Below are 24385 nucleotides of genomic sequence, written 5' to 3'. Positions count from 1 at the left end.
ACGCGCACATTCCCAGCCCATATGGCACCTGGTCGCCAAGTTTCATCGAAATCGGTTTGCTGGTTTGTGCTGTGGAGCCTCGCGTTGCCGACACACACACACACACACACACACACACACACACACACACACACACACACACACACACACACACACACACACACACACACACACACACACACACACACACACAGACAATAAGGGATATCTAGCGAATCCAATAATTTATGAACACTATATTGTTGCGAATCTGGAAGCCATGAGCACACAACATTCAGGTCCTATGGCTCAGTTATTTCGATAAGTGAATGTGGATAGATAGCTCCCTTTCCTTAGTCTAATGGGTGAATAAATGTACATGCGCTGTGAGTTACCTTAATAGTTAGGATTTCTACTCCAAATACAACGACGGCTACTAGTGCTCCAAATACAACAACGACGGCTCCTACAGCTCCAAATAAAACAACGAAAACCCTCTGCTCCCGACATTCTCCGCGCGCTCGCTGGTATGTGGGCGTGTTCGGAATGCGTTCGGGGATGAATTCCATTCCCCAATATGGCCATGAATCGGTTCGCTTGGACCGCGCCCGAGAGCGATAAAAGGGACAGAGAGATCGAGATCGGAGACATCGGAGGAGCGAGGGAATCTGCGGAAGCATCAAAATCTGTGCGAGCGAGAGAAACTGGCGAAGCGCGTGAGGATCCGCTGGAGCTCGGGAGGCGGCTCGCTGGTGTCTGGATTCGGCTCGCCTCTTGCTGGTGCCCGGTTTGAATCAGCTCGAAGACCACACGAGGTGGACAGGTCCGAGGCAGGCTCTGGTCTTCAGCTCGTCATTCCCTCCGAGCTGGAGGGCTCAATAAAGGCTGTGGCCACTGTTTCTTTTGTGTGTGTGTGTGTGTGTGTGTGTGTGTGTGTGTGTGTGTGTGTGTGTGTGTGTGTGTGTGTGTCTCGCCAGTCTAGTAAGTAATAAATTGTTCAGTGCCTTGCTCTACATACGTGCATCTCTTTCGTCGGATAACTCTGCCTTCTTACGTGCTTCCCTCCTTCCCCCCATTATGAATAAACCCATGTGTTCAATGTATCAGTTTGTTGCTGTGTTTCCTTCCATTGGTTTATAGTGGGGCAATTTCGCATAGCAATTGTGCATTTTTTGAGGAAAGCACCAAATTTGGCACACTCGTAGCCTATCATATTATGAACAGATTTGGATCTTGGGCCATCTCAAATTCAGCCGCTGATGGCTGTGGCAGCCATTTTCCACTGCCATCAAAAATTTGAGATGGCCCAATATCCAAATCTGTTCATAATATGATAGGCTACGAGTGTGCCAAATTTGGTGCTTTCCTCACAAAATGCACAATTGTTATGCTATATTTAGCTAAGTTGCCCCACTATTAGTGTGACGCGTGTTGGAGAATTAGCAAGGCCGATGTTGCCGCCGTAAGAGGGACATTTGGACCGACGGATCTCAGTGATCATCCGCTCGGGTCGCACACGGTTCGAGCACGCTAGCGGCTCGTTCCGTACGAGCGCCATCGAAGGTGTGAATACTCGGTAAACTCGCCACGTGGAGCTCTAGGTATTTTGAAGATTGGCAAATAACCCTGTACCACGTGGTGTAATTATTGACGATTCACGGTCCGGTAAGGGACCCGTACTTGTCGGAGTTTTTCGAAAGGTACGATCTAAACTCCGGGTGTTCGGTGGAGCCGACTCTACTGCTCCATCTAGCGGTCGCTCGTCGCCGATACCCAGCCCGCAACAATATTTGGACATTAAATAGCATCCTGTTTCCAAAGAAATGAAAAAGTTTGGGCATGGTATAACCTGAGTAGAAAGCTCATCAGAAACTGCTCACAAAGGAGGTTAACTTTGAATGTTTGACATTGAGTTTTAACAAAATAAATGCTAAAAATGCTATGTGCACTGGCTGGCTTGTTCATGTTCCCATCTGACCCCCTGACTCATGATGTAGGTAACCGAGGTTCAAATCCCATATTCTGTATGTATGTATTTATCCATCGTCTATTCATCATCACTGCTCTTTACAAGGTGTCTGTGCTGTCAACGCAGTTCCTGGGCAAAGGTTATGCTCGGTGGTTTGCTATTGCCTTCCCAGCAGCAAGTCAGAGTGCCGGCGACAGCTCGCCTACTCTTCGCGAAGGACACCGTTGGTATCTCTAACGTCCAGCAACTCATACCGCTCAACTCTTATGCTATCCTGCCAGCCCATGTATCGTCTATAATGTCCTTGTAATACACACAAAAGGTGTAACGATGTCGATCAATGCTCTTTGTCTTGCGTGCCATTCATGTACAGGCATTGGGTTGTCTGGTTACTCGTTAGTGTTCCCATCTGAAGCTCACGATGCTGCAAAAGCGGGTGCAAGCCTCATATGCCGTGTACACACTGCATTTGTCCCTCGTCTGCGGTCTTCACAACTAATGTAAAAGTACACCGACGTGTGCAAATGTCTGTCGTCCTGGGTGCGCCGCGTGTGTGTACAAGATCTTCCACGAGCCGTTAGATCACCTCATCGAAATCAAACAAAACACCAATCGTCGTCACCTTGAACAACGCAGGAAGAGGTGACCAAAAAGTGGAACGGTCGGAAAGTTTTACCCGCCAGATCTACACAGCTCTAGTTTCAACACGACGCGACCTATACCTCGAAAATGGGCAGCTGTGCGGAGTTCCAAGCGCGAATCCGGTCGCCGTTGACGTCCACCACAGTAACCGAGATCTCGGGACACGTGTAGGCGATCACGCTGCAGGAGGGGCCGCCCACGTAACCCGCACCGATACAGCATATCGAGCGCACCGGCTGCATCGGCAGGCTGAGGGGAACAAGGTGAAGATAAAGTGAGTTACGAGCGGCGGGGGAGCCGAGGTGTGTGTGGCGTAAATCAAGGAATTCGAGTGGATCGATCGATCGATAACATCAGAGCGTATCGATTGGTCGAGCCAATCGCGAATGAAAACGCGGCATTGGTGGTTACACCGAGGTGAGAGGAAGGCGCGGACGGGGAGGCAAGTCCGACGTACGGATGAGCAGGCTGAGGTGAGGAGAGAAGGCTGAGGTGAGGAGAGAAGGCTGAGGTGAGGAGAGAAGGTTGAGGTGAGGAGAGAAGGTTGAGGTGAGGAGAGAAGGTTGAGGTGAGGAGGGAAGGCTGAGGTGAGGAGGGAAGGCTGAGGTGAGGAGGGCAGGCTGAGGTGAGGAGGGAAGGCTGAGGTGAGGAGGGCAGGCTGAGGTGAGGAGGGAAGGCTGTGGTGAGGAGAGAAGGCTGAGGTGAGGAGATAAGGCTGAGGTGAGGAGAGAGGCTGTGGTGAGGAGAGAAGGCTGAGGTGAGGAGAGAGGCTGAGGTGAGGAGAGAGGCTGTGGTGAGGAGAGAGGCTGTGGTGAGGAGAGAAGGCTGAGGTGAGGAGAGAAGGCTGAGGTGAGGAGAGAAGGTTGAGGTGAGGAGGGAAGGCTGAGGTGAGGAGGGAAGGCTGAGGTGAGGGGAGAAGGCTGAGGTGAGGGGAGAAGGCTGAGGTGAGGTGAGAAGGCTGAGGTGAGGTGAGAAGGCTGAGGTGAGGTGAGAGGCTGAGGTGAGGAGAGAGGCTGTGGTGAGGAGAGAGGCTGTGGTGAGGAGAGAAGGCTGACGTGAGGAGAGAGGCTGTGGTGAGGAGAGAGGCTGTGGTGAGGAGAGAAGGCTGAGGTGAGGAGGGAAGGCTGAGGTGAGGAGAGAAGGCTGAGGTGAGGAGAGAGTCTGAGGTGAGGAGAGAGGCTGTGGTGAGGAGAGAGGCTGTGGTGAGGAGAGAGGCTGTGGTGAGGAGAGAGGCTGTGGTGAGGAGAGAGGCTGTGGTGAGGAGAGAGGCTGTGGTGAGGAGAGAGGCTGAGGAGAGGAGAGAAGGCTGAGGAGAGGAGAGAAGGCTGAGGAGAGGAGAGAAGGCTGAGGTGAGGAGAGAGGCTGTGGTGAGGAGAGAGGCTGTGGTGAGGAGAGAGGCTGAGGTGAGGAGAGAGGCTGAGGTGAGGAGAGAGGCTGTGGTGAGGAGAGAGGCTGAGGAGAGAGAGAAGGCTGAGGAGAGGAGAGAAGGCTGAGGAGAGAGAAGGCTGTGGTGAGGAGAGAAGGCTGTGGTGAGGAGAGAAGGCTGAGGAGAGGAGAGAAGGCTGAGGAGAGAGAGAAGGCTGAGGTGAGGAGAGAAGGCTGAGGAGAGAGAGAAGGCTGTGAAATGCAAGAGAAACGAGTCGGGAGGGGTTTTGGGGCGGGAGGGGCGGAGGGGGCGAGTTTACAGGAGGCGGGAGGAAATTCCTGTCCACAATTACACGTTTCATGCGGATAACGGGTTCGGGATAAGCTCTCGGGTCCTCCCGATCCGACGGACGAGCATTACGAGAACCGAGCTGCCCGTCTTCCCGTCCAACCTGCCGTGGGACAGGTATTCCGTGACGTCAAGCTGTTTAAAAGTGAAAGCGAACTCGGTTTAAAAAAAAAAAAAAAAAATCTTGTGGGGAGATGAAACGTTAACATTTTAACCTACCCAAAAGGAAATTATAGGTCAAGCACGAACTAAGAATGCGCGTCAGCGCATGGAATTCGCTTTCACCGCATTGAGCATGTGCAGCTCTAACAGCCAATGGGAGAGCGCCGGAAGTGCTTTGATTGCCCAATCCTCGCGCTGACTGTTTCACAAGACAAAACGCGAAAGCCAATGCGAATGCAGTCTGAGTTGGCCACGTTTATTCTCGGGCGTGTCCTGATGACGCAACTGTTTCCGAGCGATCCCATTGGTCACCCACCGTCGACGGATGAGTTCAGGGAAGAAGAATTTGTCAGTTTTCCGATGAACTCCGACCGAAGGAATCGTAAAATGAGTCACATCGTCCGGTTTATTAAGTGTTGTTTTTTTTAATCTTCTCTTTTATTTTGTGTATGAGTAATAATAATAGTTGGTCGTCGTGTAGTTCACATTATTTTCCTCAACGTGGCGTGAATATGATGTGCTGAGGACGAGCAGAAATCCAGAGGTGTGTTCGGTACCAAGCAGCTAGCTAGCCAGCTTGCCAAGCCAGCCGTTCCTTAACGGTTTTGAATCGAGTGCTTGCTTCAGTGTTTAAACCATTTGGCGAGCTGTCCACAAGAAACTTGGTGAATGAACCCCCCCCCCCCCCCCCACCCAGACTCGATGATAGTAAGAGTGTACGCACTGAGCCTGGGAGGTGGGCGGTTGAAACATCACGTTGTATATTCGTGGTTGCCATAACTATGTTAAGATGAAAGGGTTTCAGATTGTGTATTCGTAGAGGGATATGATTTGTAAATCAAAAGACGTAGTGTTAACATTGCAGGAATTTCCTTGAGCCCTCACCTGCAATATTGTGTTCAGTTTTGACCACCATGTATGACAAGTGATAGAGCTGTCGTGGAAAGGGTCCAGCACACAGTGATGATGTAGATTGATTCCCGAGCCAGCTGGACTGAGCTATGAGGAACGGCAGAAGGAAGACTGGACTTTATTCACTACAGAAAGAGGTGATTACAAGGGGATATGGTCGAGATGTTTAAGATATTAAACGAAGGGGATAGATTGCTCGTGGAGCCTATCCATCGCTTCGCTGACGGATCAATTAGTCATCCTCTTTGACAAAAATTTTGGGTAAGAAGGAGAAGGAGGTCAGGTCAGGTATGGGAGCATGTGCCAGAACAGCGCGTCGCTGCGTCCACTTTCCGCCGGTACTCCAGGGGCCTCCGTCTGGCCATCCCCCAGGCAGATGCCAGGCCCATCCCCATCTCCTTGAGATGATGGTCAACCTGCTGCAACCATGAGGCACGTGGTCGGCCCACTGGCCTCCTCCACTCATGAGACTCCCTCGCTGAGAGAATCTGGTGAGCAGGATCAGCGTCAGGAAAACGAGCCACATGTCCATACAGCCGCAGCTGACGCTCACGGACTATGCAGGTAACAAATCTCATCCGAGTCTCAGCAACCGCTCGTTGGACACAAAATCCGACCAGCGATAGCCAAGGATTCTCCGAAGAGACCTGGTACCAAAGGAATTAAGTCTCCGTCTCAGATCCTTGGTCAAAGTCCAAGTCTCGCACCCATAGAGCAAGACTGGAAGTACCAAGGACCTGAAGACTCGGACTTTCGTCCTCCCGCACAGGTACCGGCAGCGCCACACCCCATGATCCAGTGAATCCATGACTCCCCAGGCCCGACCCAGACGTCTATTGACCTCCGGCTCACAACCTGCGGAGACATGAATATCACTGCCAAGGTAAGTGAATCTATCCACGACCTCAACATCCTCACCACAAACAGACACAGACAGGACAGCAGCATCCAAGATGTCACCGAAAGCCTGGATCTTTGTTTTGACCCAAGAAATCCGTAATCCCAACGGCTCCGACTCCTCATTCAGCACCTCGAGGGCCCCCAAGAGGATGTCTAAAGTCTCCGCAAAGATGACTGCATCATCTGCAAAATCAAGGTCCGAGATCTTGACATTGCCAAACGATGCACCGCAACTTGATCTCTCCGACATCCTCCCAAAAATCCAGTCCATACAAGTGCTGAAAAGTGTGGGGGCAAGTACACATCCCTGACGAACTCCAGTAACAACTGGAAATAAGTCAGAGGCGGTACCACCACACTTCACAGCACTCTCAGTACCAGAGTAGAGTTCAGACATCAGATCGATCAGTTTCGGTGGCACCCCACGAAGACCAAGAATCCTCCAGAGGACATCCCGATTCACTGAATCGAACGCTTTACAGAGATCAACATAGGCTGCAAGCAGCCCCTGCCGAAACTCTCGTCTGCGTTCAGTGAGGACACGAAGAGCAAGGATACGGTCAATCGTTGACCTCTTTGGTGTAAAGCCTGACTGCTCTGGACGCTGGTGCTCAAGCAGATGGTGGCGAACCCTATCAAGAATTATCCGAGCAAAGACCTTGCCCGGCACTGAGAGCAGCGTCACCCCTCGGTAGTTGTTGCAGTCTTGGCGATTACCCTTCCCTTTCCAGAGAGGGACAACAAGGCCCCTCTTCCAGTCAGTTGGGATGATGCCTGTGTTCCAGGCAGAGCACAAAACTGCATGCAACGACGCGAGTGCAGCATTTCCACCAGCCTTGAGAAGTTCAGCATGGATGCCACAGATCCCTGGAGCTTTGCCCCGTTTCAACTGGTTCACCGCAGCCCGTGTTTCCACAAGCGATGGTGGACCACAGTTGATTCGAGGGTCAGCAACAGGGATTGTAACACCCTTGACGTCCAACTCGACAGCTGGGGGATCAGCCTGGTACAACCGCTCAAAGTAACCGGCCCAGCGGGCCTTCACTTCAGACTCCTCTGTCAAGAGCCTACCACTCTCTGCTCGAACTGCAGTGCTCCGAGGGATGGGCTTGGATGAACGTAATGCGCGAATTCCCCTGTAAGCGGGACGAGAATCACCTGTCCACAGGTGATGCTCTACCCCCTCACAGATTCCTCGCACATAGGCCTCCTTGTCCACCCTCAGTGCACGTACAGTTTTACGCCTCAGCTCCCTGAACAGCTCAGCTCTGCCATTCAGCCTGGCCCTGCGACTCTGGTCAATGGTATCCAGTGTCCCTTGAGAGACAAAATTCTTCTTTGCCCTGCGGTGAACTCCAAGGCATCCACCGGCAACATCAAGGACGGTGGTCTTGAAGGTGCTCCACAACTCTTCAGGACCCCCCAAAGCACCCAGACCCCCCAAGTGTCCACTCAGCCTGTTCGCAAACTCCTCAGCTACTCTCTCATCCCTGAGCTTGGCAACATCCAGCCTAGGCTGGGATGGTACCATTCTCCAGGATTTAAGGTGCAGCTTTAGAGTTGCTACAACAAGCCTGTGGTCAGTATTGAGGAACTGAGCACTCCGGTAGACCCTGCAGTTCTGGATCATCCTCCAACGACCGTCAATGAGGACATGGTCAATCTCCTTTGCCACACCGCCAGCGTTGGAATACCAAGTCCAGCGATGAGCTTGCGGGCGCTGAAACCATGAACCAGCCACCCTAAGTCCATGACTTCTTGCAAAGTCAAGGAACTTAGTGCTATTCTGGTTCATAGTTCCTGACCCATGGGGACCAACACACACCTCATAACCATCCCTATCAGTTCCAGTCGATGCATTGAAATCCCCCAAGACTAGAAGTGTATCTCGTCTGGGGCACTGATCAACCACAGACTCGAGTGTGGCGTAGAATGCATCCTTCACGGTAAGATCACTCGCCTCCGTCGGAGCATAAATAGAGACCAGGGAAATGACACCTAAGGAGTGACGAATCCTTAATCTCATAATACGCTCGTTGACCGGTGTTACCTCAATTATCATTGGGGTCAGCTTATTGGACACAGCTACAGCAACTCCTTGGGTATGGTAACCATCAGAGCGACCAGACCAATAGTAGGTGTAACCACCCACCATTATCTCGCCGCAATCCGGTCTCCGAACCTCAGAGAGAGCTGCAATCCCGATGTCCAAACGCTTGAGCTCAGATGATAACAGAGACAGGTGATCATCCTCTCTTAGGGATAGGACATTCCAGGCACCCACCCGAAGGGACCGCCTCAGGTTAACCCAAGGAGACCGCCGTCTGGTGGACGACACCTCAGCACCACTCCGACACACTCTCCCGCAATCTGACCCAGGGATGTTACCCCGTGGTTTCCCTCCTATCAAAGATTGGGGGTCCCGAAGGCTTTGCCCCAATCCCATCATCCGGTGAGCTGCCCTGCGAAGGGAAGCTGCACAGGAGGTACTCCCACGGAGTGGGTTTTCAGATTTTTTTGCGTTTTTGCGTTTTGCGGAATGAAGCGTTTTACGGTGGCTGGAGTGCAAATCCTGCCACCAACCTCCTAATAAGAAGTAACCCAACTGCAGGAGGACGTCCGCAGACACAGTTGGGCACTAGATATGGATGGCCGTTGGCTCACAAGGAGCTCCTCCGCCCTTTGACAGGTTTTGTTTTTAATCCTGCTGGGTGTCCATATCCAAACACCCTCCTCACCAGAAAACCTGGTGGGGGAGACGGTTTAGTCGCCGACAACCCGACCATGGAACAGGTTAGTACAGGTTTACATGGTACCTGTAGCAGGTCACAGATCGAACCTGACCTGACAAAGGAGAAGGAAAAGAAGAAAAATTCACCCATGCATTGAGTGCTTTAACCCCACCCTCACATCCCACTCCACCGCTACTTTGCCCTCACATCCTACTCCACCCCTACTTTGCCCCGATTCGTCCTGATGTCCCTTCCTGCTAGAAATGTCACACACATTGACAGGCCCCCTCCAGTTGTTTTTTTTTTGGGGGAGGGGTGGAGAAGAGAGGGAAAATAAATTTAATCATGGGAAGAGTGTTTTAACTTCAGGGTTGCCCAGGTAAAAAAAAGGAAATTGTAATATCTTCTGCCACCACCCCCAGGTGGCGCTACATGTTACAAATTTACATTGAGAATTTACAAGGACTTTGGGGTCATCTGGGTCTTTTTGGTCCTTGGGGTCTTATGGGTCCATGGGGTCTTAAGGGACTTGGGGGGTCTTACAGGGTATTCAATGGTCGAAGGGGTCTCATCAGTCTAAAGCGTCAAAAAGTACATTCTAATAGTACGTAATTAATAGACGTACATGTGTAAAGTCAGGGTTCAATTGATGTTCAAACAGTATGTAATTAATAGACATGTAGTCATACAGCGTCTTGGACGGACTGACCGTATTTTTTGTTTTTCCTTAAACAAAAGGAAAAACATTTATATTTATTTGTAATTGCACGGGAAGAGAAACGTCAAAAAGTAACATTGTAACCAAAGGCAATTTCGAAATTGTAATACTCTCTGCCACCACCACAAGGTGGTGCTACACGGTACTCATTTACATAGAGAATTTGTGCCCTGCCCCGCCACCCACACCCCTATGTGAGGCCACAGCCACATAACCCATGTTACCCCCCCCCCCACACACACAAACACACACACACACACACACACACACACACACACACACACACACACACACACACACACACACACACACACACACACACACACACACACACACACACACACACACACACACACACACACACACAAAGCTTTATTTGTACTCTGAGATTGGAGTTTGTAAATTAAAATGTGTGGCCATGCAAAAGGAACAAAGAAAGATACAGTTGATAGACAGCCACAGAGACACCATGGTATATACATATATTGTTACGGCTGTGAAAATTCTCAGAGCACCATACAGGTCCTTAGATCAGTTATGCCGGTAAGTCTGTGTTCAGATAGATTTCCCCACCGTTGTCTAATGGGATTATTCGTGTGATCAGGTCTGTGATCTTTGAGGTAGTGTTTTTCTTTTGCTATCGTTATTTTGGACCAACCGCCATAACTACCACGATCACCACCACCACCTTCTCGTCAACCGCCAACATCCCAACAGACAACGGACAGCCACCTTCACAACAACCACCTTAACCAGCACCACCCAACCATATCACCCTCACGACCACCACAAACGCCAGCATCACCTTCTCCACAACAAGAACCACAACCACCTTCTCCACAACCGCATTTCAACAACCACACCACTACTTCAACAACCACACCACAAACCTCTCCACATCGAATAACTTCTACACCACGGATACTCATCAAGAAAGGGAACAAAGGCAACGGTAGGAAAACCCGTTGCCCCCGCGGAGTGCGGGCAGAACCACAGCTCCGAAGAGAGAAGTTCCGATAACGCCTGGGATTTCCCTTCCCACTTTCCTTGCTTTCCTGCGCGCCGGGACGGGGGAGGGGCAGATCGCGCCAGGGTTCAAAGTTGATGTAAAGGAGGGGCCTCATTTTGGGCGAACAATGCCCCAGCGACACCTCCCCTTGGGGGCAACAGCAACAAAACATCTAGAATTCTCCCTCCGCGTGCCGCGAAGGGAGGGGTGAAGCACCGTGTAGATAAAAGGGTACGCGGAACGAAAGGTCGTGCTCTGTGTGGGTCACGCTCTGTGTCTCTCTCTCTCTCTCTCTCTCAGTCGTCTCTGGGTTGTCGAGTTGGCTCTGCACGGAGAGAGAGTCGTCGGCGTTGGAGGTTGTGGAAAGGAGGAGAGAGCGTAGAGCAGCGGAGGCGCGTGGCCTGTCGAGCCGTGCCTTACCGTGGGTCGTGGAGACGGGACGTCGCGGGTCGCCCCAGCGAGGTGAAGGTAGCCAGCCTGGTCTCGCGGAGCCTCTGCGGTCTACACGGCTCCGTGTTATAAAGACCCCAAGGGGTCCAGTCTACCCCTTGTCTGTCCTGGGGTTTTTCCTTGCTTTTCTTTTGAATGAACGTTGTGGCGCCATGTCCGTAAGTAGAACTGTTAAGTGTGTACATCGTAAATAGACGGTTGTAGCTCTTTGTCTTGCTCGCGTCTTGTCCCTACCCCCATTCTTCGTCTTGCTTGTATTACATGCATTGCTTTGACAAATTGCTTCATTGATACATGACTGCTTACGTGCTTATGTTTGTAAATAAATGTGCTTGTTTAAATGTCACCCGTTCATTGCGTCCTCTTCCCTTAATTGAGCTGCCATCTTGTACTCGGAATATAGTTGGTTTTTAAATAGCTGGTAAAGCGATCGGGTCCAACGGCTCGCGATAACACCCCGCTCGGTTATCCCAAACAGAGCGAGCTGCATTAAGCGGCTCGTGTCCCAGCGGCCCCGTTGAGGTACAATCTCTCGGCAATCTACCCATTCAATTAATTAGGTATATCGACAATTCGGCGATTGACCCTGTAGCGCGGGTAGAGGACGGACAAGGTTGTGGTGTGGTTAAAAACACACCCGTGGCTGGTTTTCGGCGATGATCCGGAAAGCCGTGACTGGATTGTCCGTTCGGTGGGCGAGACGGCTGCCATTGGCTAAACGCGGTCGTTCGCACGTCGGCGGGCGGGAGATCCACAACAATATATATATATATATATATATACACACACGAGGTGTGTTCAAAAAGTATCCAACCTTAATTTTTCGTGCGTAAACAAATGAAGCTAGGGAGGCGTGGTTTGGTGCACGTATGTAGGCGATCCTAATTCGTATGCATGAATATTTTCTCGCCTGCAGAAGCTGTCAGTCGCCGACAGACCTCCGATGAGTGAGGAAGTGTAAGTGAGTGCTGTCGGATTTTCGTTTTTGACAAAATGACGGAAAAACTTGAACAACGCTACTGCATCAAATTTTGTGTAAAGCTTGGCGATTCCCAAGTGGAAACGATCCGCAAGATTCAACAGGCCTTCAGGAACGAAGCAATGGCACCACACAGATAAAAGAGTGGTACAACCGCTTCAAAGATGGTCGCACATCAGTGGAAAGTGAAGCATGTTCTGGTAGGCCCTCAGCATCCCGAAATGAGATCGTCATTGACCAAGTGAGGACCCTGCTGATGCAGGATCGTTGAATCACGATCAAAGAACTTGCACACGAGGCAGGCGTCAGCATTGGATCGGTTCATTCCATTGTGACTGAGGATTTGGGCTTAAGGAGAATCTCAGCGAAGTTCGTGCCAAAGCTGCTAACAATCGAGCAGAAGCAACTCCGTTTGGAGATCGCACAGGACATGCTGGAGACTGTGAACAGCGATCCCAACTTCTTCAACACAGCGATCACTAGAGATGGGACCACAGTGATCCGTCATTTTGTCAAAAACGAAAATCCAACGGCGCTCACTTACACTTCCTCACTCATCGGCGGTCTGTCGGCGACTGACATCTTCTGCAGGCGGGAAAATATTCACGCATACGAATTAGAATCGCCTGCATACGTGCACCAAACCACGCCTACCTAGCTTCATTTGTTTACGCATGAAAAATTAAGGTTGGATACTTTTTGAACACACCTCGTACGTACGTGTGTATATATATATATATATATATATATATATATATATATATATATATATATATATATATATATATATATATATATATATATATCTATATCTATATCTATATCTATATCTATATCTATATCTATATATATACATACATACAGTATATATATATATATGTCGCCTGGTGTTGGCGCAGTGGTTAGGGCAGCGGCTTGGGATCCAAAAGGTCCTGAGTTCAAGCCCCATTGGGCCTCTGAATTAATACACCAAGGGGTTGACTCAGCCTGTCATCCTTCCGAGGTCGGCGAAGTGAGTACCAGTGCACTGGGCCGGTGTATACCCTGGTGAAAATAGGTGTACCATATCCCTGTGTCGTAAGAGGCGACCAGGGTTGCGTTAGGAAGGGCATCCAGCGTAAAACATGTGCCAAATCACTATGCGGATCATAAGGATGATCCGCTGTGGCGACCCCTAACGGGAGCAGCCGAAAGAAGAAGAAGAAATACAGTATATATATATATATATATATATATATATATATATATATATATATATATATATATATATATATATATATTATATCCATCCATTGGGACCACACTCTGTGCAGAGCGTTGGTGCTGCTTAAGCAGTCTCCTTGGCTATTGGGTACAATCCTGGACAGATCGCCACTCCGACAGAAACCAGCATGCTGGCAGTCATTTTGCCGACCTCAGAAGGATGACAGGCAGAGTCAACCCCACCTGGTATTAATTCAACAGCTGAGCGGGATTTGAATTCAGGATCCTCGGATCCCGAGCCCACCACCCAAACCATTAAGCCAACACCATACAGACATACATACATACAGACATACATACAGTGCGGAAACGTTTTTCAGCAAAATGGACATTGATGGGAACAGGGACCATAGCAATTGAGAGTGAAGAAGAGAGTTAGGATGTAATTAAGGCAAGGGCCTTTCATTCAGAGGGTAGTTAATGTATGGAATGGTATCCCTAGTTTGTGACCCCGGCTTGAGTTGTGCATGGAGACAATTGTATATCCATGCCCACACAGTTCCGTGTCGAGCCCACACATTTTGTCCCAATCGGGCTTCCTTGTACAAATCCTTATGTAAGTAGAACGGCACTCGGTAGAGCACATACCTTCGCCATGCTGAACAGTTTACGTTTTGTATCCCACTGATAGGCCGGATCGAGATTCAGACCTGAACCAAAATCTAATCGGCTTGTTTTTGTCACCAACCCAACTCATCCACCAAGTTTTGTCAAAATCCATCAATAACATTTTGAGATATTTTGCTATATACAGGTATCCCCCACTTAACGAATGTTCGAATAGTGAAGGTTTGCTACAACGAATGGTTTAACTTCGGGCAATCCCCAAGTTGAAGATCTTCATTCACTGCAACGAAGTAGCCGTCCCCACAACACAGTGTCTGGTGATTGTGCAATGTCACTTCTGTGGTGCCGATATGTGCCACCCGGACACGTCTGGAGACAAACACTGTATGGAGAAAAACCCATCTGGACACGTCCGGACATAACCACCATCCAGATACGTCCAGACATAACCACTGTCCGAAGTATCAAATAATGTGCGAATACAACTCTCTGGATGGTTATAAGCATTACAGCTGAAGTGCGATAACCTTTAGTTAGACTCTCTTTACGTGAGCTGAATTTCAAAATAAAAAATGCGGGATTGACCTAAGCAGCAGTTCTGATCTAAACAAAAGGGGTTCATTTGTCTAATTAGGACATTGTTTTATACCCCGAACGTCTCCGAACGGTGTTTATATAATATTGTTGCGAATCTGGAAGCTTACTGCACTCAACATTCAGGTCTCTATAGAACAGTTATATCAGTAAGTATGTGTTTAGAGTTAGGGCCCCCTACCTGTGTCTAACGGGAATTACATGTGTGCGCTGTGGAGATTCGTTGACAACAAACCTCCTTCACTGTTCTTCACACACCGACGCCATCGCCCACGTGTGTTCAGCCACGTACGTGGGCGGAGATTTCCATCGCCTCAGACGGGGATTCTGCCCAGGAAGGCAGGGGCGTGACCCTTGTCCAATCACGCCACAGAAGGCGGCTTTCCCACAACATGCCGGCCAATAAGAGTTGAGATGGCCACAGACGGCGGCTTTCCCACGGCACGCCAGCCAATGAGGGTTGAGATGGCAACAGAAGGCAGCTTTCCCACGACACGCCGGCCAATGAGGGTTGAGATGGCCACAGAGAGTGACCTTCCCATGATGCCCCGTCCAATGAGGGTGGAGAGCGCCTCAAACGGCGATGTGCTCACCCCGGAGGAGAAAGGAATATAAGAAACGCCAGGCTGGGTAGTGGAGGTGGAAAAAGGATTGAGGTGTTGGAGGTTGTCATGGTGGTAAAAGGGTCGTGGTCGTCGTTGTGGTGGTCATCATCATTGTGTTGCGGGTTAGAGCCCCGCCAAGCTCGATCATCGTCACCTCTGATCTTCTCCTTGGCCTTGGTCGATTGGTGCGTGGCCGGTTGGAGAGCGTGGTACCTGGTGCTTGGAGCGGCATTGTGTTGCGTGTTCGAGTCCCGCCGAGCCAGATCGTCGAAGACCACACGAGGTGGACAAGTCCAAGCATAGGCTCTGGTCTCCAGCTCACCTGTTCTCGAGCTGGAAGCCTTCACTAAAGACCATTGGGGTCCATGTCTGTGTGTGGGCCCGTCTTTAAGTAGCAACTGGATAAGTGCTTTTGATTGTACATTGACTGCATTTCTTATACTCCGATAACTCTGCTCTTTGTGTGTTCCCTTCCCCCCATTATAAATAAATCCCCTGTTAAATGTTTCAGCTCGTTTTTGTGTTTCTTTCATTGGTTTAGCATGGTGCGTGTTGAGAAGTCGCGAGGGTAAATTGTGCATTTGGACCGACGGATCTCGGTAACCATCCGCTCGGGTTACGCATGGTTCGAGCACGCTACTGGCTCGTTCCGCTCGAGCTCCGCCGAGGGTGAATTTCCCCGGTAGTTTGGACGACGTGGGTATTTAGGTAAATTTAAATTGGCAATCGACCCCATCCCACACGGTCGACCTATTGGCGATCTTCAGTCCGATGAGGGACCCGTCGGCTCTGGAGTTATCCCGGGTGACGACCTATAAATTCCGTGTGTTCGGTGGAGACGACCCGACTGCTCCACCTCACGGTCGTGCTCGCGACCGAAACTCGGCCCTACAACAATTGGTGTCAGGAGTGGGATTTGAACCCCTCCGCCTCCACAAAATTCATGGGATTCGGATCAGGAGTGTAGGGAGCAACCCCCCCCCCCCCCCCGTTTGATCGCCGAGTTCCGTCGGTCCCGAATACCGTTACAACGGCACAATGGTCTGGCTAATTCCCAACACGCAGCATGCTAAGTCCATGAAGGAATAGACACGAGCGAGCTGAAACATTGAACAATCGGGGTATTTATTCACAATAGGGAAAGGGGAAACGCAGAGCAGAATTGAACCGAATATAAGAAATGCAAGTATATACAGCAAAGGCACTGAACAGTTTACTACTTAAAGATGGGGCCCCAGTCACACACGCGCACACACAAATACCCCAAAAGAAAAAGGACCTTCCCGCCTCACACGGCCCTTGTCGATCCTGCTCAGCGAGACTTGAACCCGCAGCTCGATACCGCTGCAAACACCGGGTACGGAGGCAGCGCCGGGCTCCAGCACGCTCCACCAACGGCGGGATGAGACCAGACGCCAGCGACGAGATCAGACCAGACGAGCGTCGAGCAGACCAGACGCGCCTCGAGAGATCCCATCAGACCACTAGACCACGTGCTCTCGCAGCCCAGACGCAATTTAGTCCTTGTCCCCGTTCCTTCGTCGCTCTCTCCTGCGGTCCGCTGATGCGTGGCATGCCCTCAATGGGCAGACCGCGTGATACGGCCCCGCCTTCTTGCAAAGGACCGCCCCACGTCTTGGCCCGCGCGTCGCCCATTGGGTGGGAAACGATGCATTCTCTGACTTGGTGCCAGGCCAGAACGAAGCGCTTCGTAAGCGCGCGAATGATTCCTCGAGCAGGCGTTGTTGTTGGCGTTGTTGTTGTAGTAAAAATCCTAACTATCAAAATAGCTGCGCAGCGCACGTACACTTAATTCCCATTAGACACAGGACGGGATTCTAACTAGAAACATGTACTTACCGATATAACTGAGCTATAGGGGACCTGAATGTCTGTGTGCACAAGGCTTCCAGATTCGTAACAATATCACCTTAGAACTGATAGTGCTGCAGAATGGTGCCACATAACAGACCAATTGTGCATTTTGGGTGATAAGCATGAAAATTGGCACAGATGTAGCTTTTAATGTGCTGAACATTTCTCGATATGGGGCCATTTCAGTTTCTTTCCAAGATGTCTGCCAAATTCAAAATGGCCACCACTGAGTAAAAAACAGCTTTCTGACTTGGTTGTAATATTCAAATGTACTAATTTCATATTTTTCATGCTCTTTAACCGTGATAGTGCAGAGTTAGTTTCTTTACTGATGTTTGCATATTTCAACAATGCAACAATTTTAAAAATGTCGCAGAAATCCAAGATGGCCACCATGCTGAAGCAGTTGAGGAGATCGACCTCACTGAAAAGGAGGTAAAAAGGATCGTTTTTGCTGAATAACATCCACGCTACTTGATATATTCTTTCCATGCTTTGAGTCGCATATTGCCTCATATATTTAAACCAAATTACATTGTTAAACCAAATTATTGCCTATCTCATTTGCATAATAAAAGGGGAATGCAAACTCTCCCTTCCTATAATAAAGCACATTAGTTCTGCAGTTGGCAAAACGTTCTTATGACATGTAGCTTTCATCTACGCAATGCGTCTTTAAGTTTTGGAATATTATCATGTGTAAATACAAAGTAATTGGACAAAAATAACCGTTTTTAACCTCCATTTCTAGAGAGGTGGATCTCCCCAACTGTTAAGTGGATAACTGGAAAAGCTAATGTATCCTTAATGAAGTCAGGTTTTCTTCAAATTATAATTCTTTTATTACTATCACATGTAGGCATGGCCTTTACTATGATTTGTTTTTCAAGAGAAACGTCTATCAATATGGTGCACATTCATTTGTTATAATAGATCTAAGTCATCGCATCGCAACAAGATTCAGCAATGGTTCTTTAGCAGTCCATCGTTAATTATATATAGAAACAGCAATCTACCTCTCGGCACAAAATGATGCTGAATATTGCTTTATCATATTATTGACGCTCACAGTCTCCGTGACACTTGCAATATGTTGTACATGCCATCTCTGCCTTCACACACTTGCACTGGCGCAGGCATCCAAGTTCCACTTTGCAGCTGCACTTAAGAAGTTCTTTGCATGATTTGGATGCTTCAGGCAGGGTTGTCCACAGAGGTTCCCACAACTGTGAGGCCCCTTTAAACCATCCCCAGTCAGCAGGATCTGGTAACTGGATCTCGCAGTAATGCCTGCCCCAGCAATGCCCTGCCTGATATGCTGCCCGCTTTGTGTGTTGACACAGTGCAGCTGAAGTAGGTGGAATGAACTCAATGGATCTCCCCTTTTGAGTAAATAACTCTCTTCGGGCATCGTCAACATTGTTACGGTTGTCCGGTCATACATGACGACAACAAACTGTTCAATTGTTTGCATTTGTTCTTTCAATGTCTCGTCTGAAGGAGGTACTCTACCAAGAGTCGCAAAGACTTCTACATCTGTGAAAACCTTCATTGTGTTCCATGCTGTTTTCTTTCCTCGGTTCAGAAAGAATGACGTCTGATCACAACCGGTGAAGGCGTGGAACATTAGCAGAGACAAAGATTTATCTGGACCTAGGGTATGGGCAATGGTGTGTGCTGGTATGAGTCTGCAATTATTTCCTGTGCCAAATAATACCCATATTTCACTCAGGTTCGTTTGGTTGAACAATGATATTGCCAAGACAAGCACGTCAGTGTCCACAGTACGCAACATGACTTTCTGGTATCCATTCGCAGCAGCGTCTGCTGCATGGAGTAGTAGCCTAGTGTCGGTTTCTTCGTGTGCACATGGAGAAAGGCGACTGATGTCTTCTCTTCAGTTTGGATTGTCACCGATTGTTGCGCCAAGAATACAAAGAGTTCTTTCTTGTTTTCACTGACTTTGAGGAATCCTTCCCAGTTTCCTGGGATCTTGCTATTTGGTTGAACACGTCTTCGTGTACCTGTTCCATGCTTCTTCCTCGTCATTGCTTTGAGACTATTTGGAATATATTCATCCCAGACAATGTCTACTCTGCTGGCTTTCGTAAGCTGGGTCTGAATATAGGGCAGGAAAATGCACTTGGAGTATTCATGGAAGGTTTTGGCAGGGCCTGGTTTCAACATGTTAATGATAGCGGCGCCATCTAGGAGAATGACACCAACCTCAGGAACCTGTTCCGGTGGAGTAGGGTAAGTTTCCTCAAAGCACTTGACTAGGTCAGCCTTTGTACCTGACCGCAACTCTCCAAATTTGGACAATGATGGTGGATAACATTGATTTTCATGGCAAAAGAACTCCTCAATGTCTCCATCACGGACTTGACAGGACACATACAACTGTGAGAAGAGGGCACATGTTTTCTTCAGCGATGTAATCTGCTGCTGATCATTGGGCTTCAATTTAGACTGAGGGCAGCTGAACAATGGCAGTTTGTTTCTCTTCAGTGGGCTGAACAGAGACTTAGATCTGTCGCCCAGGCGCTCCCTTACAAAGGTAGCATACTGCTCCTTTCCAAGCGTTTGTATGTAGCGAACTGTCGTCACTACTTCATCTCCCACAATATCTCTTGTGTCAAGAACCAACAGATCACTGGTTTGTCTTTAAATGGGTTAGCCATTTCCTTGATTGTATGACAGAGAGAACGCACTTGTTTGGCAAATGTGCTCTGCACAGACTTCACTTGTTCATGGTGTTTGATATCCCAGCCCCTTGCTCTGTTTCTCCCTGATGCTTTCTACAGAGTCGTTAAATTCTCCGATCACTCGTGCCATTTCTGGCCCCGCCACCATCTACCGCATTAGTTGTGATATGTTTTCTGTAAGTCCTATTGCCCCTCCGTCGCCTTTCACGATACAATTATTTTGCTCGTGAGCTTGATCAATGGCTATGGAAAAAAATGACCGGTGGGTCTTCTTTACGACAAAGTTGCCACCTTGAAACTGTGCTGCGACGTCAGGGTGCATCCTCCCTAGATTAATCATGTCACGCAAATTAACTGGTAGCCAACGGCTGTAGTGCAGGTGATCAAGGGTGAAGAACCAGGGCATAAGCTGATCCAGAGCTTCAATGTAGAGCTTGAAGTTGCCCTCTCGAAGAGATCTTGCAAAGCTCAAAATAGTCAGCTTAAATTCCAATGTTGTAGACCAGTAATTAAACTGTGGACTTTCAGCTATACGCTTGTTTCGCCAGGCCTCAAATGCTTGTGGCATTTCATCAGCCGCCAAGCTCTTGCCATATTCGTCATATGCTCTGTGCATCAGGATGGATAGATTACTAGCCGTAATCTGATGGGCATGTCTTGTCCTTGTCAAGTGGAATGCCTTGAGGAAAGAGTCAGGTCTGCCTGGAGAAGCTACACCAGCCTCTGCTAAAGCACTGGTCCATCCACTTTCATCGAGCCAGTCACCGATGGTTTTTAATGCAACCATTTCTATATGAAGCCCCCAAGCACTACTACAATCTTGCCTTCTCCGTAAGTTGTTGGCCAGTTCCATTGGATCTGCTTCGCGAGTGCAAACAATGGCTGGTCAAAAGCAATGACAGGAGTCTGACCAGGATTTAGAAATTCAACATTCTGCTTGATTATATTGTTGCGAATTCGCACCCACCGGCGTGCGATCGGCCGCTCGACTCGAATGGCGACCGCTTCACCCACCGGAATGGACAATTCAGTCGTGACCCTCTCGGAACAACGCCGGGAGCTAGTCACGGGTGGGGGTTTAACCTCACCACAATCGTGCCAATTGCCCACCCGCGCAGGATAGGGTTGCTCGCCAAATTTGATCTACCTAAGTACCTGCGCGAATGGTCGACCGGGCGATCGTACCACGCCACAGGCCGACTCCGGACACGAACCGCTTAAGCGGTCCGTTCTGTGCTACAGTGATAACCGAGCGGTGTTATCGTCGGCCCTGACCGTTCCGATTAATTACCGGGATGTTGAACCCACTACGAACCCCTTACGTGATGCAAGATGGAGGGTCAATAAAAAAGGAAGAGAGACGATGCAGAGCGGGAACAGTTCAACAAGCAAGCATTTTTATTCACACACGCGCACACACACACACACACACACACACACACACACACACACACACACACACACACACGCACACACACACACACACACACACACACACACACACACACACACACACACACACACACAAGCACGTATCCACAGCAAAAGAAAAATGCACATAAAAAGCAAAGGAAGAGTTAAAACCAAATACGTGTACACACGGCAACACTTAAAACAATACTACTTTAAGGACAGGCGCCACCCAAAGAAAAGAAAGGATTTCCCTTGGTGCGGCCGTTGAGTCCTCCTCCCACGACCTCCACTCTGAGCTCCATCTCCTTCGCCGTTCTCCACTGCCGACTCGATGACGACACAGCTCGACTTCAACGAGCTCCTCGGGCTCCGCGAGCTCCACACCGACGCAGAGACACTCGACCACGACGACACAACTCGGCGAGGACCCAACAACGACTTCAGACGGAGGCGAGTTCCACGAGTCAGGGAGAGAGTGAGAGGAAGAGGGAGAGCGCGCCCCGCCCGTGTCCGACTTTTATAGCGCGGGGCTCCGCCCTTCACTCTGCCCCGTTTTCGGCTCCACCCTCCTTCGAGAGGACTCTCGAAAAGGGGCGTTCCCTCACCCCGACCGCCTCACACTGTCCATCCACCAATCGGCGGTGAGCCGCCCTTCCTCCCTTCCCTCACACCAAGCGCGGGGAAGAATGGCGGGACAAGCCCACCAGCATCGTTGGCAGTTTTTTTGTTTGTTTGAAATAAAAGATAGAGAAAGAAAAACGACTAACTGGAGGATCGCAGCCCGAATGGATCACATAAATTCCCTCTATACAACGGGTTTGGGCTAACTACACATGTACCTATCGAGATATCTCACCTGAGGGCCCTTTATGGTGTAATGCGAATTTCCACAGCCGTAACACTATTCATAGCGTGACGTATCATAGCAGGAGAATTTGATTTCTCTGTGAAGAGTGGAAGCAGCGAGCTGATATCTGTTGGGTTTCCTGAATCGTTTTCTATGTTGCTGGCATGAAATGCTGCCCAGGAGACCTCCATATCTTGCGCAGTGTTATCATGAGACTCAACTATGTCTTTCATATGACTGAGCCACCTATAAAGCAACAAGAAATAAGCATATAGGCACAAACAGTGCGACAATTCAGTGTTCACATTCACAATAATCTACTAGTATTCAAAATATAAATAAATATAAGTGTTGGCAGATGCACAATAAGCGAGGTCCTACTACTAGAACATATTGAACTCACCTGGCATTGTCCTGCAGTGCTGCATACATTCCTTCAAATGAAGCAGGCAGGAGAACCGAAACTTCTGGTACTGTTGGTTCTTTTGTATGTAGGGAAGCCGGTGGTATGCTGGTGTATTCCTCTGGCAATTCTGATAAGGTCTTCTCTTTCGACTCACTTTGCCGGAAGATCTCTGTGTCTCTCTCTACTCCATGGACATCGTTGTTTGGGTGCTGAAAGAGGGATATTCCTGTGCCATGATATGCCCCTTGAGCGGTCGTGGAAGTAGGATTGTGGTCTATGTTATCAACTGCACTTGTGGTGAATAGACCATGGCGTAAGTTTGCAGGACAAACAACATGTTCTGCTTCATATCTTGCACAAACCTCATGACCCAAATCCTTTGAAATGGTAAGTACTCTGTCATATGATACGGAGAGTCCAAGGTCATACATTCTGTCAATTAACTCACGCTTTCTTGTCCTGGCATGGATGAGGAGTCCGACGTAAGTAGGCAGGGGTGTCTCACGATCCACACTGTGGAAGTGAGAGGTGGATCCTTCACGACGTCGAATTATAACATTTTGGCGTATAAGCTGCGAGACAGTTAGTATCGCCTAGGTATCAGTGGCATTGCTTGATTGCTGCACTATGTCTGATCCACCCATTATCATCCCAACGAGGGTCGTCAGAGACTTAGAAACTGATTGGTGCTGACACTCCTTGGAGAATTTCCCCATAAATACAGACTTTTCAAGTTTCAGAATGTCCTTACGAACGATTTCAGCTGCCTTTGCCAACACGATAGCCTCCTCGTCAAAGTCACTTTCAAATGCCCGCTTTAGTGCCAGTCTGATGTCATCCTGAAAAACAAGAAGAACGTTCCTGCCTTGCTTGTGGGCTTGTAAGTCTGGTATGTTGGAAAAAATTCGTTCTTTCAGTCTGGTTGAGTGTTCTCGAGTCAATGTGTCTGCTCCCAGGTCATTTAGTCTTGAAGTGTACATCTGATTTAAATCTGCTAGTTTGAACACCGGTGCTACATCATTATCCATGCTTTCTGCACGACAGTCTTCAATATACGAAAGCAGCTCCACCAGGACAATGCCGTGCAGTTGTTTATCAGAAGAACTTTCTCCGCTGTCAGAGCAATTCACTGACTCTGCTTTCTTGTGGAGTGTTTTTAAGCAATTGCTGTGGTACATTGCATCTTGGGACATCATATCTCCAGCGCTCAATTTGGCAACTACCATATGGTCTCGCACAATTTCTGCACATCGCCGAACATTTCTGTCTAGTTTCTCCGTCGATGCCTTTTGGAGTTTATCAGATTTTTCACCACAAAAGAAGCAAGTGTCTTGCGATGTTCTGGCTGCACCACCACTGCTGTAGCGAGTGACTTTCTTTTTTGGCGAGTCACTGTTGGTTTCACACTCATCTCTTTTCCTGTTTTCTACCCATTGAAGTTTGGTATTGTTGTACTTATCCTTGCATTTTTTGTGCCATTTAGCTGCATTCGACTTTAGAGTTGAAGCAACTCCTGTTCAATTGTCTCACCTTGATAAGTTTATATTATCTGGAAGACTCTGAAGCTCTTTGAATCTTATCAAATTACCTGCAAGATTATCATAAAGTGTACCAATGTGAATATCAGTCCTCTTTGAATCAGCTGGGCATCGCAGTGGTTCTTTTGATATCTCTTCACACAAAATGCATTTTGTCCAATCTATCGGCAATGATGATGATTCAGATGTTGAAGGAGTTTCTGGACGTTGTCTGGGGTCTAAATTCTTGAAGGATTTAGCCATTGTTGGTATTTTGATTATGACACCACCACCACAGCTTCGACAACTAACAGCATGCACTGTGATATGGAGATACTGATCTGAAATATGAAGGATGAATGCATGGATGAATGCATGTGATATACACAGATTAACTGGAAGAACATTAACTGTGATGCATGGTACA

The 24385-nt window shown here is 48.8% G+C and overlaps 2 protein-coding genes across 13 annotated transcripts in view; one reads left to right on the top strand and one right to left on the bottom strand.

Annotated features, from left to right (window-relative positions):
* Positions 1–4614, bottom strand: part of UGDH (UDP-glucose 6-dehydrogenase) — a 59462-nt gene extending 54848 nt beyond the window's left edge. For 2 of the 10 annotated variants that reach the window (XM_085863717.1, XM_085863719.1), the window contains exons 1-2: positions 4524–4614; positions 2671–2839 (exon numbers count right to left, since the gene is read on the bottom strand). In XM_085863717.1, the coding sequence (XP_085719843.1) occupies positions 2671–2832 (162 nt within the window). In that variant the 5' untranslated portion in view covers positions 2833–2839; positions 4524–4614. The other 8 variants (XM_085863715.1, XM_085863714.1, XM_085863718.1 and 5 more) reach the window with 7 other exon arrangements.
* SMIM14 (small integral membrane protein 14) overlaps positions 4302–24385 on the top strand; it is a 36230-nt gene continuing 16146 nt past the window's right edge. Inside the window, exon 1 of one of the 3 annotated variants that reach the window (XM_085863725.1) lies at positions 4302–4421. The gene's annotated coding sequence lies outside the window, so the exon portion shown is untranslated. Of the gene's footprint in view, positions 4422–4823; positions 5011–11055; positions 11200–24385 lie in introns of those variants that run through there. The other 2 variants (XM_085863728.1, XM_085863727.1) reach the window with 2 other exon arrangements.

The sequence above is a fragment of the Eptatretus burgeri genome, chromosome 18 (assembly GCF_056783735.1).
Source record: "Eptatretus burgeri isolate ZD-2024b chromosome 18, Ebu_testis_v1, whole genome shotgun sequence".
NCBI lineage: Eukaryota > Metazoa > Chordata > Myxini > Myxiniformes > Myxinidae > Eptatretus > Eptatretus burgeri.
This window is presented reverse-complemented; position numbering and strand designations above follow the sequence as displayed.